The sequence below is a fragment of the Rhamphochromis sp. 'chilingali' genome (genome assembly GCF_963969265.1).
Source record: "Rhamphochromis sp. 'chilingali' genome assembly, chromosome: 9".
Taxonomy (NCBI): Eukaryota; Metazoa; Chordata; class Actinopteri; order Cichliformes; family Cichlidae; genus Rhamphochromis; species Rhamphochromis sp. 'chilingali'.
The window spans coordinates 39182169-39195337 of NC_137936.1; the positions used below are offsets into that span (position 1 = coordinate 39182169).

Below are 13169 nucleotides of genomic sequence, written 5' to 3' on the forward strand. Positions count from 1 at the left end.
AGCACAACCCGCACAGTTCTGCTGATATGACAGTTCATTACATAAGTAAATGATCTGAATATTGTTGCTTTTCTCTTTAGCGTTACAGCTACAACACTGGACTAAATTCAGTGTGACTTTTTTCAGGGCCTCTGGCAGGAGTCACGGCAGTACCACAGATCAGTACCGTGCACCTGAACACGAAGTATTTCTTTAAATGACCTCCATTTTATAACGTACTGTAAACGTCACACTCTTGTTTCTCCTCCAATCAGAATCAGTATTAATGAGCAGTGTATGACCTATGCCGACGTCTTCAGAGGGGTGTAACTCCAAAGCGTAGAAGGAGAACAGGTGTGAGCACAGTTTTAAAGATGCTTTGCAGCAGGTTGGGATCAGTGAGCAGGTAAAACCAGGGGCACCTTTGTGGCACTTTAGCCCACTAACCTTGTAGTTGCGCTCAGATGAATGTCTAAGGGTTATTTAGGTCCAGATCTTCCCCTTTGTGTAATTTTTACCTGTGTGAAATATCCAAATGGAAAGGCCAGCTTGCTAAGCTTGTTTAGCATGTTGCTAAGATGCAGTCTAACCCGTTTCTGAGACTGTGCTGGGCTACTTGAACTGAAGCCAGTAGCCTTTCACACTTCTTTGCTTGCCCAGTGAGGTCTGAGTCTTCACCTTGACCCCCATCCTCGGGGGCTGTCGTGAAACCTCTTCGCCGTCTCGTTGGTCATCAGAGATACTGCAGCTAAAGAGCCGTCAATTTCACCCTTTTTATGACCATGCTGCTCATTTTAATTCAAAGGTCGAGAGTCTTGTCATATATGCGCACACCGAGCCACCTCACGGGTTGCCTCAATCAAACCCAGATCAATCCCCCGTTAATCTCTGTCATCAGTACGACCCGTTTATCCATTTCAGCATCTACGGACGTCCCGGGAATACATCGATCATCGCTTCCCCTACCTCCAAATTAAACTCTGTCGTGAATTATCGCAGAGGGACAACAGAGCTGGCAAATTGTTTACATCTAATCAATATTCCAAGTAATCAATGCAAATTATCTGTATGCAGCGTGTGGAAAGACAGAGTGAGCTGAGAGACTGTTTTCACAGCGTAGCCTTTTTAATGGGAAGAGCTTTCAAACGGAATTGTCCAACTAGTCATTCAATGGCAGAATAATTTAGTACAAAAAGGACAGCGGTACAACCGTTCCAGTGAGTCCAAAGACCGTAGATGGTTGCCAGGCAGCGAGCTGTCTAGGGAGGTAAAACCTCTTGTGGACTTCAGACGGATTGATTTATCAATTCAAGGCTAAGTGGAGCAGTAGAAAAGTGACGGTGACCAAAAATCTCATCCATAAACATCAGTCAGGGTGGGAGAAAATATTTTCCCGGCAGAAATGAGTTAAATCAGAATGAAGAAAGGGGTGATTTTGCTTTTGTTTAAGGTACCACTTGGTTTTATTATTACAATGCACACTCCAAAAGCAAAAAATAAAAGCCTTGGCATCTGCACACCCGACAACATCACGACCGTACGAGTCACTCGAGCCTGCGTCGACCCGTTGCTGGGTCGACCGCAGCGTACATTATTATTGCAAAGGGTCACTTTCAGTTGAACTCATCATCAAACAGAAGGACATAAAGAAATAAAAGTTGTGAATACATAAAATATGGATCATTCAATTCTTGAATAGTGGGAAATACACTTTAAATGCAAACACACACACAGAGTAAAATAAAACGTTAAAACATGTGACCCATGACAAAAAAATCAAAGTACATAACTGAACCAATAATTGAACTTCTAAGCTAAGATTTTACAAATCACAGAAGACTAATCTTGAATCATTTTCTCGTTTTAATCATTAATCGATTTGAGGCTGTATCAAAAACTCTTGTAAAAAGAAAATTAAAACGTGATCTTATTGTTTCGGTGACTAATCGCATCCGCGTCTCTGCCTCCGTCGTCTCCTCCGTGAAATCTAGAATGGGATTATCTGTACAGTCCCGCGTGGCGTTCCCCATCCGAGTGGAGAGAAGAACTGCCTCGTTACATAAAAAAATAATTCTCCCTGGTCCAAAATAAATTGCAGGGTTGTTCTTCCTGTTAGTATACAACGTGGAGGTGTGTACAAAAGGGCAAGAGTTGTGTTGCTACATTTAATAATTGATCTCCAAATCTCGTCAACCTGTCAACTAAATTTCTTTGTTGCTTCCATCTGATTGAGTCTGTCGGCTGTACTGAAGGGAGGAAGGTTCATGTTTGAATTGTGATATTAGTGTTTCATATATATAAACAAACAGGAATACAAAGCTCCTGCAGGTTATTTTAGTGAGGCAGTCCCTTTCTTCCACATTTCTTCGACCTCCAAAAAAATATAACAATCTATCATAACGTCTTCCAGATATACAGTGAAACCCAAAACCAATGAAACAAAAATTATTCTTCTTCTCTAAATCTTTTTAGGCTACCTTGTTATTCTCATCTTTACTACACATTGTGAATAAGGATAAAAACAGACAACTAGTGTTAAAAGGCAAACCGTATTGAATCTGAATAAACACGCCCGCTCATTCAAACACACACTCACGCACACACTTCGGCCTCCTATTGTCTTGTGTCGTCTGCAGGGCTGAATTGAGATCCTCGCGATAGCTTTTCTCATATTCGAAGGATCTGTCTCCCTTTATTAAAAATGCGAGCTGTCGCCTGCAGCGGTCTGATGACAGGACGCCGTCTTCTCGCATTATTTAAAAGCCAGGCAGAAGAAGAGTTAGGCAAACACTTCAGTCCAGAGGAAAAAGAAAAAAGAATCTTGGGCTAAAAAGGTGAAAAATAATCCAGTATCCAAACTCGGGAGAAAAGAAAATGCTGGGATGGGAGCGCACGTCTCCCAGTTGTTGCTTCAGACCAGCTGGTCGAACCAAAGCCAGTGTGATGAGAATTTGCTCGTCTTAGGCCACTGTAGTAGGTGGGCTACCACGAAAACAGTAGTCCCTCCCTGTGCACTGTAAAGCCCACCCAAATCATTGCGCCCCGACCCATCCCAAACCAAAGTCGCTTGAAGCCTTTTTGTACTATAGCACCTCTTGTCATCACTCCCTGCAAATGTCCAGACAGACGAACACCAGAAAGGAAACTGTCAGAGTTCCTCAGGCATCCTCACCCTCCGCCCTATCAGGGGAGGGTTAATCAAGTCTTAGGGCGGCACATAAGGAGGTGGAGATCTGTAGGGAGTTATGTTCTTCGGACGGGAGCCCTTGCCCTCCATAGGAGTGGTGAAGGGAGGAGGCGGTTGGTAGGGAGGCGCGTTGGGGTCGTCATCTTGCAGAGCCGTGTACTCCCCCAGCAGCTCCTGATTTAGGGGAGTGGTTTCTGGCGTGGCCATGTTGGGGTATTCAGGGGGTGGAAGTGGGGGCTTCTCTTCCTGGAGAATCAAGGGCATACTGGAGGATGGAGGTGGCTTGGAATCATCAAGTTCATCTGCAAAGATAATCGGCACACCTTTCTTAATGAAGGTGGCCTGGTCCTCGATGGTAAGCTTGCCCTTTCGTTTCTTTCTATAGCAGATCATTGCAATAATTCCTGCTATTAGCAATATTGCTGCCACCACCACAGCAGGAATGACCGTGTGGAGATAGACGTCATCTGCGCTATCCTTGCTTGATCCCACAGCTGGAGTGACAGCTGGAGGTTCTGGGATATCGATGTCTCCTGGTGGGATGAAGGAATACATTCGGCAGCTTGCCCTCCCCTTCACCTTGACGTCCAGTGGTTTGAATTCGGGGTCCATTATGTGCTTGAAGCTCTGTGAGGGTCTTCCGTCAGAATTGGCCAGCGTCCTGCTCATGACTAAGATCTGCTCCTTTGGACATGGATGCTGAGGCAGGCTGGTGTTCGTCCACTCCACCACAATGGACCCTTTGGTGATGTTCCTTAGACTCACCGTGCTGCTGTTGCGGTCCCCGAGGACATATGCCAGCTTTTTAACCAGGAGGATCTTCCTGTGGATGTTGTTTGTTACAGACCGTGGCTCACCCTCAAATCGTGCCGTAAATATAACGGGCGTTTTGTCATTGGTTGGCCAGCGGTTTACGCGTACCTCAAAAGCATCAATTGCATTGAGGTCACCTTTGTCAGCTGCCTGCATGAAGTATTCATGTTTTCCCACATGCTGGACATCAGGCAGTCCATACAGGAGTTGGCTGGTCGTGTTGAACTGGATCCAGGAGTCCTCTGGAACTATTTCATTATGGTTTTGTCGAAGGGTTAATCGCAGCTTATCTGTCGTTCCATCCTCTTTGTCAAAGAATGTATCAGATGGGATCTTGACTTCGAAATAAGTGCCGACCAATGCATTGACCTGGTCGATGGGGTTCCTTAACTCGGGCTTTTCGTTGAATGCATCTGGAACAGTGCGTGATGTGGTGGTCATAGGAGACTTTGTTGTGGGGGTCTTTGGCGTTCTGAATGCTGGTGTGGTTGTCTTCTGCTTCCTTCCTGGTTTCCTGGTAGGTTTTCTGGTGGATGTGGGTGTGGAGGCTGTGGCTGGTGTGGCGGTGGGTTGTACGTAGGTAGGCCTGGTCATGCTCGGCTGGATAGCAATGCTGCTGGTGGACTCCATGACCTTCGTTGGCTGGGAAGGTCCCGTAGTCGGAGTGTGAGCAATAGGGTCACGTACTCTAAAAGTAGGCTTTCCCGGAAGCGGGACGGGACCTCTCACGGGAGGGGCAGAGCTTTCAGTCGGTGCAGCAATAGAGGGAGAGGAGAGGGTTGGGATAATTCGCACTGGTGGCTCCACTGCAGTTGTTGGAGGAGGCACAACCAGAATAGGCGTCGGAGTGTTGTTTAGTTGTCGTCTCACTCGTTTGGGGACATGAGGTTTCTTGTTAGCGATGTGCCAGCCCACCACGGGGTAACCCAGCTTGGCTGACATTGTGCCTTCCTTTGCAGGACCCTGGACGCTGTTGATATCTGGGACTGTGCTCTGGTCCAGCGAGCAGCCGAGCTTCCAGGACAACAGAGCGCCGTTCTCCACCACCTGGAGAGACATCAGAAATGTTGATTAGATGTTTACCAGTTCAACCCATTGGTGACTATTAGAATTATTTATAAGTAGCTGCACAAGGTAACTAATTTTGTTCTATAAGAAGCCCTTCAAATTGACACAAACTGCTCAGTTCAGAAAAGAGCTTTGAGGGGTACTGCTAGTAGAGTGAAATGACTATTCACTCACCTTTTTGGCATTCCCAGGTCCAGCCATAAACGCAGACATGTCAAACAGCCTGTTGTTGACCACAGGGAGCATCTTCATGTACTGAAGCCCAACACCAGAGAAGCTCCTCATGTTATCCAGAAGCTCTACCCTCTGCTCTGAGCTCATCTTTGTCAAATCAGCATCCAGGATCACCGTCAGCACTGTGACCGGTTCCTCGTTCCCACACATGAACTGTTGGACGTCATTTTCAGTGGACGCCTGGTTAGACGTCAGCTGAGCTGAATCTGAATCCAGGCAATCTTCAGGGTGCACTGCGATGGAAAATACCTCTGAAGAAGACGAGGATTTAGTGTGGTTGGAGATGGACACGGTGATGTAGTGAACACCTTTATCCTCTTCCAAAGGTAGACCTTGCAAGATTCTGCTGCTGGCATCCCAGTGCAGCCATTCTGGGAGCGAGTCCTTACCCATCTCTGTAATCTGGAAGACAGAAGAGGGGGGAAAAAAAAGAGCCAGATAATTATATATATTAGCTAGCTTAACGGTTTTAGCATGTAGCTACAAAATATCCAAAAAACTGGGTTGGAAGGGGAGTTGGAGATGTACTATGATGTGGTTTGGTTTAGGCCAGGGGTGGGCAACATTTTAGATGTGTCCTTGATCCAACACAGCTGATTTAAATGGCTAAAAGTTCTCCAGAGGCCTGGTAATGAACTAATGATTTGATTCAAGTGTGTTGACCCAGGGTGAGATCTAAAACCTGCAGACCCTCGAGCCCTGGAGTTGGACACCCCAGGTTTAGGCTCTAATCAAACATGATTTCTGGTCAGCTTTGACAGTAGTCTAACAGTATCAGAAGACAGGTATGAAAGTTTTGGGACCTCTCTACTTCAATTTTGCAACGAACCCGATGTAAACGTAGCTTCTTTGTGTAAATCTGAAACGGCCCCTCGGTGCTCGTGCCGCTAGCAGTCAACCACAAATGTCGATGCTCAAATATAAATCATAGTTTGTCATCAGCGTCTGCATTAACATAACCCCTACGTCAACCATAAATCCAGTTTAAGCCTTCCTCCTTCAGCGCATATGGACACACTCAACAGAATTGTAATTTAAACCCGACTAAAATTAAAATAACTCGGCCAATTACACGGCTGGGGACGCCCACATGGCAGGAGGCTGATGGAGAGAAATGGATCGCAGGGGACTGACAATGCATCCGTGCACATAAATTCAAAAACAAGAGCGAATGCATCCTGCGCCGCCTCCCCGCCCCCGACCCTCCACCAGCCCCTACAAGTTAATTCTGCGGCTAATAAATCCTGGTTGATAAATTATGTAGAGGCAACGCTCCCTAGACACATCATTAATGCTCTAACCAGCACACAGGCGTCGCCGGGGGAAAACACACACAAACACACAAACACACACAGCCATGCAAACAGTCGAACACACACACAGAAGCCTATTTTCCATGAGAGGTGCAGCGCATGTGGCCACCTCAACAAAAATCAAAAGCATGCCAGCAGCTGGACTTCTACCAGTTACCCCCTCGTGGACAACAAGTCTCCTAAATACCCCCCTTCACGCCCCCTGCTGGATAAGCGCCCTCAAGCCTTCTCTGGCAAACTCTTGGATCTCGTCCTTTTTTCCAGAAGCAGAGCAAACAGCAAAGGGACATAGTGGAAATAAGTTGTTCCAGTCATTTTATTTATATCTTCCTGCCTTTTCTTTGTTGCCTCGCCTGCTTTTCTCATCCTCAGTTTCCCGTCAACTTCACTCTACTTCCCTTTCTTTCTGCATCGCCATGCTCTCCTCTTTAGTCCCGCCTTCCTTTTCCTTCTGTCATTTCAAAGTGTCACGATTAAAATCTGATGCTCCTTTTCCCCGCCGCCAGATAAAAGCTCATTTCTGGATGTCACGATTCAGCTCGAAAATTATTACTGCAGGAAAACAAATTATAGATACAGTTCTGTCCACATAATTATAGATTACAGAAAAGCAGACAGGGCCCATTATAACCGACACTTGAGCTTCATAACATAGGCTGTTTGAAACCAGCAGCCTTCTGCGATGCTGCGCGGCGAGCAGCAGAGACGGCAAAAATATCAGAACGGGTCAACGGCTGGAAATCAAGAAACAAAAATCTTCAGCTTCCTCGGCTGATTGAGTTTGTCACAAAGTGTTCTCCAAAGACAGAACTTCAAACCAAACGCCTTCTGACACGGCGCTGCAAATTAAATCACAAAGAGACGACGAAGGACAGGCGAACTGTCGGGCAGCGATCTCCTCCAACTCGTCTCTAATTGTTCGGTAAATTGCTTAATTTGTGTCCGAATAGCAGAAGGATGATCGCTTACTTAAGAGTTGCTAATTAAATATGAGTGTGAGGAAAAAACACGGGTGATCATTTCACTTATCGAGGCCTATATCAGGAAAAACTCACTGCTGTGCTGTGTTAGTACCGTACCGGAGCCCCAGTAACACCAAACTGGGCCCCAGGTCCAGACAAACACAAAGGAACCGTTGCACCCCAATAAACATATCACCCTTTATACAGACATTCAAACAAATAATATTCAGTAAACCTAATTTTAGTAATTACTATATTTTTATGATCTCATTTCTTATTCTGCAGGGATGTAACTCCCTGGTGGGCTGTGAAGGTACTGCAGGTTAAAAAAAACTATTCAAAATCCTTAATTCTTATAAAGGTAAAAAAATGACAAAAGTTAAAAATTTATATGACTTATTCCCTGAGGATTAAGCATAAAATCAAATTATAATCTTTGGTTTAATTCTTATATCAGGCAGTAGGACAGCATCCATTGGGACTCGTTCGTCTATTAAAATCTTCCTTTGGACTTCAGTTTTCAATTTTGAAAAGAAGTTAAAAGACTGAAGCACGAATGTGAAGTTTAAAAATGATTTATTCTTCATTTTGGGGGTGCGTTTGATCCCAAATTCACTGAAGAGACTTTAATTTGAAAAGTAAAGCTGCTGATGAATCAAATTCAAGAAATGAATGAAAGGAAACACAAAGGGAACAGTTCATTTTCCTCTCGTGTGATGATCAGAGCTGTGATTACAGGTTCGGGTCGGCTGCAGAACATTTTCATTCTTCACATGATCCCAACAAGCGTTAAGATATTAGCAAATAAAAATGGAGCGATTCACTGATTCGGCTGAGATGTGAATTGGACTTGTGTGTAGCTTTTTCTGGCAGTTTCCTGTTATTTTTGGACATTTCACAATTAAAAGGCGCTCGAGTAAATTCATCTCCACTTTAGTTTATTGTGGATCTCAGTTCTGAGGACTTCTCTTCCTATATGCATTTTTATATGCAGGAAAAATCCTGGTGAAATATAAAAAGCTCCTGCTGCTTGCTACCAGGCATCCACCACAGGGTGAAGACATGTCGGGAGAACGTGACGAGAGTGGAGCAGAAAATAAAAGATGACAATGAGAGGTGGTGCTGAATGATAAGCTGCAGGCCAGCTGTTCCCGTTAGCTGTGTGGATACAAACGGCAGATGAAGCTAGTCAAACCTGATGTTTTTTTTACTAAAAAACCCCAAAAACCCATCTTCCTGACCCGACTGACACTAAAACGGCAGCGGCACAGGCCCGACTCCAGCTGTGATTGGGTAAGCGCATCCCCTCCACAGCACATTCCCCAAAGCTGCTCTCCGAGGCAGCGTTCCTGGCTCGGCGTACGTTAAAACAGAACACAACAGCACCTTTTTAACTCCTGCATGAACCCAGCAGAGAGCGTGGAGTTTCCCGCTTCCCTAAAAGAACATGAAAAATACATCAAATCCTCTCAAAATGTCAAGAAAAATATTTCACATCTTTTCCCGGCACAAGTCTGCGGCGCAGAGGAGTTTGATGTTTGGCCCTAAAGGTTATCGTGCGCTCTCACGGGCTACTCTGGCTTCCCTTCTTCCTCCCATTTAGCACGCACCTCTGGTGAGGTTACAGCCCAAGCTCCTCTGAACCAGCCGGGAAACTTTGGGAGGATTGGTCTGCAGAGGAGAATGGAGGGCGCTAAACCGCTTTGTGGGACATTATTAAAGGTGAAGGCGAGGGATGTACGGACGTACCGAAGCAGCGAGCAGGATGAGAACCTTTCAGAGCTTCGGTTAAATGCTCGAGGACTTTACAGCAGAGAGTTCCTTTGCATCCAAAAAGACTTAATGCTTAATGATGACGTTGGTGCTTTATGGCCGATTCAAAGACCGAATCACTGACATGCAGACAGAGGTGTGGATGCCCCCCCACCCCCCCACTTAAAAGACTTAATTAAAGCCAAATACGTGATAATCTCAAAGTTGGGACTTGTTTCATCGTCTTTGAAACAAGTCCCAACTTTGTGGCTGACACATGCGTCAGCCACAAAGCCACCATGACTATCAGCTGCAACAAACTAGGCAGAAAATGTATTTGAAGTCTGTGTGAGCGACAGCCATGAAACACGAGGAGACGTTATCGCATATCAGCAGCATCATCCTCGTTTTCCTGCGCGTCGCCGGGCTCGCTCGCTCTGCAGGCTCAGCTTCCTCATTCAGAGACGCAGCCTGGACAAAAAGTCAGAGACGGATCGCAGAGTATTCGCAGTGTGTCTGACGTGCAGAGGGCATGAGCTTTATTTTGAAACACCCCCTCTGACCTCTGGCACGTAGGCGTGGACACTAGCAGGCTCTTTAACGAAGCACTTCTAGTTCGAGCCCAGTGTTTGAGTTTTCATTCCATTAAAGTCATTTTTAAATGAAATGAAATTGAATATATTTTATAGAATTATATTTTTAATGTTGGCCGTGTTATATTATTTATGTTCTATGACCTACATTAGCTGTTGTAAACGGGCCGCAGCGTCTCTGCCTGAGAGTAAACAAAGGTTTTCATGTCCTCTCTGACCAAAAGGACCCTCGTTGATAGCATCACAGTCGCTACGCTACAGGAGCAGCGCTTTTATAGACCGTCCCACCCGGTTCTGGCTTGTGAAGGTGTGGCCTGCATTAGCCACGCCCTGGATTTGGACACAGGTAACACGTGTTAACGATCACAGGTGGTGTGACACATAATTAACTTCACTTCTGTCCTCACTCTCTTCACACCCGGCGCTCTAATGACCTGATAATATGGCACATAGATACACCGCCTTTATGAAACACTGGACACACACACACACACACACACACACACACACACACACACACACACACACACACACACACACACACACACACACACACACACACACACACACACTTTTGTTACCTCGAGAAAAATGCAATCACAGAGCTCTTTCAAAGAAGTCCAAGAGTGGGAGCGAGCGCGAGGCAGATAGACTGAGATAGTGACAAAGACAGGAAGCAGGAATGAGTGAGAGAAAGAAAACGAGAGGTCAAGCAAGAATAATGAGAGAGAAAATGAGGGAGAGATCTCCTAAACATGGACATATTACGAGGAGGCGTCGAGTCTCGCAGCAGAAAGAAAGCAGCTCATTGTCGCAGCGAGAGGCGAACGCCGAGAAAGGAGTCCATTGTTACGGCGGACCTGGTGACAGCTCCACAGATAAGCCTCATATTTGGGAGGAGGACGAGAATGAGGAGGTGCAGCGGGAGCACAGTGATGCGATATGATGACTTGGGGCGAAATGAACCTCAGAGTGAGATGAAGGAGGACAGAGGGAGCGTGAAGGGAGGAAGAGAAGGAGGAATGATGGGGGGAGCAGAGGAGTGTAAGGAAATGCAAAGAGGGGAGAAGTAGAGCGAGGTGAGAGGCTCAGCGTGGGGCGAGTGAGAAAGGTTGCATTCAGAGAGCAGGCGGGTGGGGGGGTTGCAGGAAACCTGCAGAGGGAGAGAGGGCAAGATGGGAATGGCTGCCTGGCACAGTCGAAGGTTTCCAGTGGAAAATATGAAGACGGACGGACGAGCTATTGGGGGGGGCTTCAGCTGGCCAACAGGCAGGCGGATGTTTATGGGGGGAAATCCATCTTAGAGCCTATTTTCTGCTGTTAAAAATTCGAGGCCCCGTCCACAGCAGGCACACTCACACTCTCGCGGTGCAGTCAAGGAATTGGAAATATATGAGCAGCGAGGGCCGCGAGCTGTCCAACTCCCAAATGTCAGCTTGATCGCAAAAAACAACCAAGTTTTTAAAATGGAAAAGTTCTGAGATCGGAAAATGGGTTTAAAGGCAGTTCGATACGAACGCCGCTCTCCAAATTCACTATGGAGAACACTCAAGCCATTTTCACACAGGTCACTGTGGACTTTTTCCCCACAGTCGTCCTTCTGTCATGCGGCACAGGAAACACATTCTGCACTCCTGGAAATACTGTTTGTTATAGGTGACGGGGTCTGACGAGGCACCGCTCAGGAGCCACACGGGACTGAGCCAGGCTGAGCGCAGCATCTGCACAGCACCTCTGTCTGACACCTCAAAGGCTTCGGCCTCTACAGCAGCACGGCAGTAAAGACGTCCAACAACAGGAGGTCATCCTGGGAGCGAGGACTGAACCCTGGACTTTTACCCCGGAGGCAACAGCTTTGTATTTGGGACCGTTTACTTTAACTGGAATGACTCTAACACAGCTTCATACAACATGCCTCGTTCACCCATTCATACAAGCACTTGCATCTGTGCTCAAGTCCTTTCTATCCACCAATGACACGCATTCATACTCTGATGGATGCAACTTGGTGTTAGTAATATTGTCCAAGGACATTCGACATGTAGATGGGAGCAGCCGTGGATCAAACCACCAACCTGCTCTACCTCTGTGACTTATGCCGGGCAGTATTTTAGCAATAATTTGGTTTCCTGGAACCGTTTATTAAGTGTCAAGTCTGAGCCTCAGTTAAGCTTAGAACACCATCATCTTTGGCGTTTTTCATCAATGGAACTGCTTCTTCCTGGTAAAAGGAAGTTTTTCCTTCCCACTTTCGCCAAGTGCTTGATTGTAGGAGTTTTCCCTGTATGATTGTAGGATCCTTACCTTACAATAAACAGCGCCATGAGGCAACAGTTCTCGTGTTTTGTTGTTAGTTTTATATTTTACAATAAAGGCTATCTATATTCTATTATTATATTCTATATTATTATATTATATTCTATATTCTAGTAGAAATAACCGAACTGAACTGATACCACCCTTTGTTCTGATTTTCTAAGCGCTCATTCACGGGACTGTTACCTGCACAAACATGTGATCAGTACTGCAGTTCCTGCTGGCGAATTCGGACGAACAATGAAAATCATACAGAACACACACGTGGAAAAAACACAGATTTACACACAGCTACAGAGGTAAGTTAGACACAGTGCTGGTTTGTAATCTGCTGAAAGCTTTAAGGTATCAAACAAGATTTTCCATTCTCAGTATAACTAAAAAGAGAAGTGTTAATGTCGGCATTTCTCCAATAACAGCTGCAATATGCAATTATTATAAATTATATATACCTGCATTATAAACCAAAATTGAATTAATACATCCTCAAATATAAAAATATACACCCAGAACTCTGCATGTTTGTGGAAGGTGGGTTTACTTCATGGTCATAAAGTCAAACAGGGGTGTAGATTCCCACAGATGAAACACGTTCCAGGAAAAATATACTCTTCCTATTAACAGGCTCTATTTCAGGATCAATGTGGGATCCACAGGAATCAGCGGCATCAGGAAGACATTATGGGCTGTGGGAGTTTAAGAAGTCATTAAAATGTTTGCGACTGCTGCGCACAAGTTTGCAGTTACACGCACACGTGTGTGCACGTCACACACACTCATAACCACACACACGCGCCTATTATAAAGTCGTTAAAGTATGACGATGAAGCGGCTCTGGGCTACAAAACCTGTGCTGAAGTATGCGCTCTTTATATCACACACACACACACACACACACACACACACACACACACAGTGGAAAACCCGGCCGCCAAGGCCTGCGGCACGCTCA

At 45.7% G+C, this 13169-nt stretch overlaps 1 protein-coding gene across 1 annotated transcript in view; it reads right to left on the reverse strand.

The window, feature by feature from the left end:
* Positions 1–1412: 1412 nt before the first annotated feature.
* dag1 (dystroglycan 1) overlaps positions 1413–13169 on the reverse strand; it is a 56010-nt gene continuing 44253 nt past the window's right edge. The window contains exons 3-4 of the mRNA XM_080890990.1: positions 5222–5683; positions 1413–5026 (exon numbers count right to left, since the gene is read on the reverse strand). Coding sequence (XP_080747116.1) covers positions 3185–5026; positions 5222–5683 — 2304 coding nt within the window. The 3' untranslated portion in view covers positions 1413–3184. The remainder of the gene's footprint in view (positions 5027–5221; positions 5684–13169) is intronic.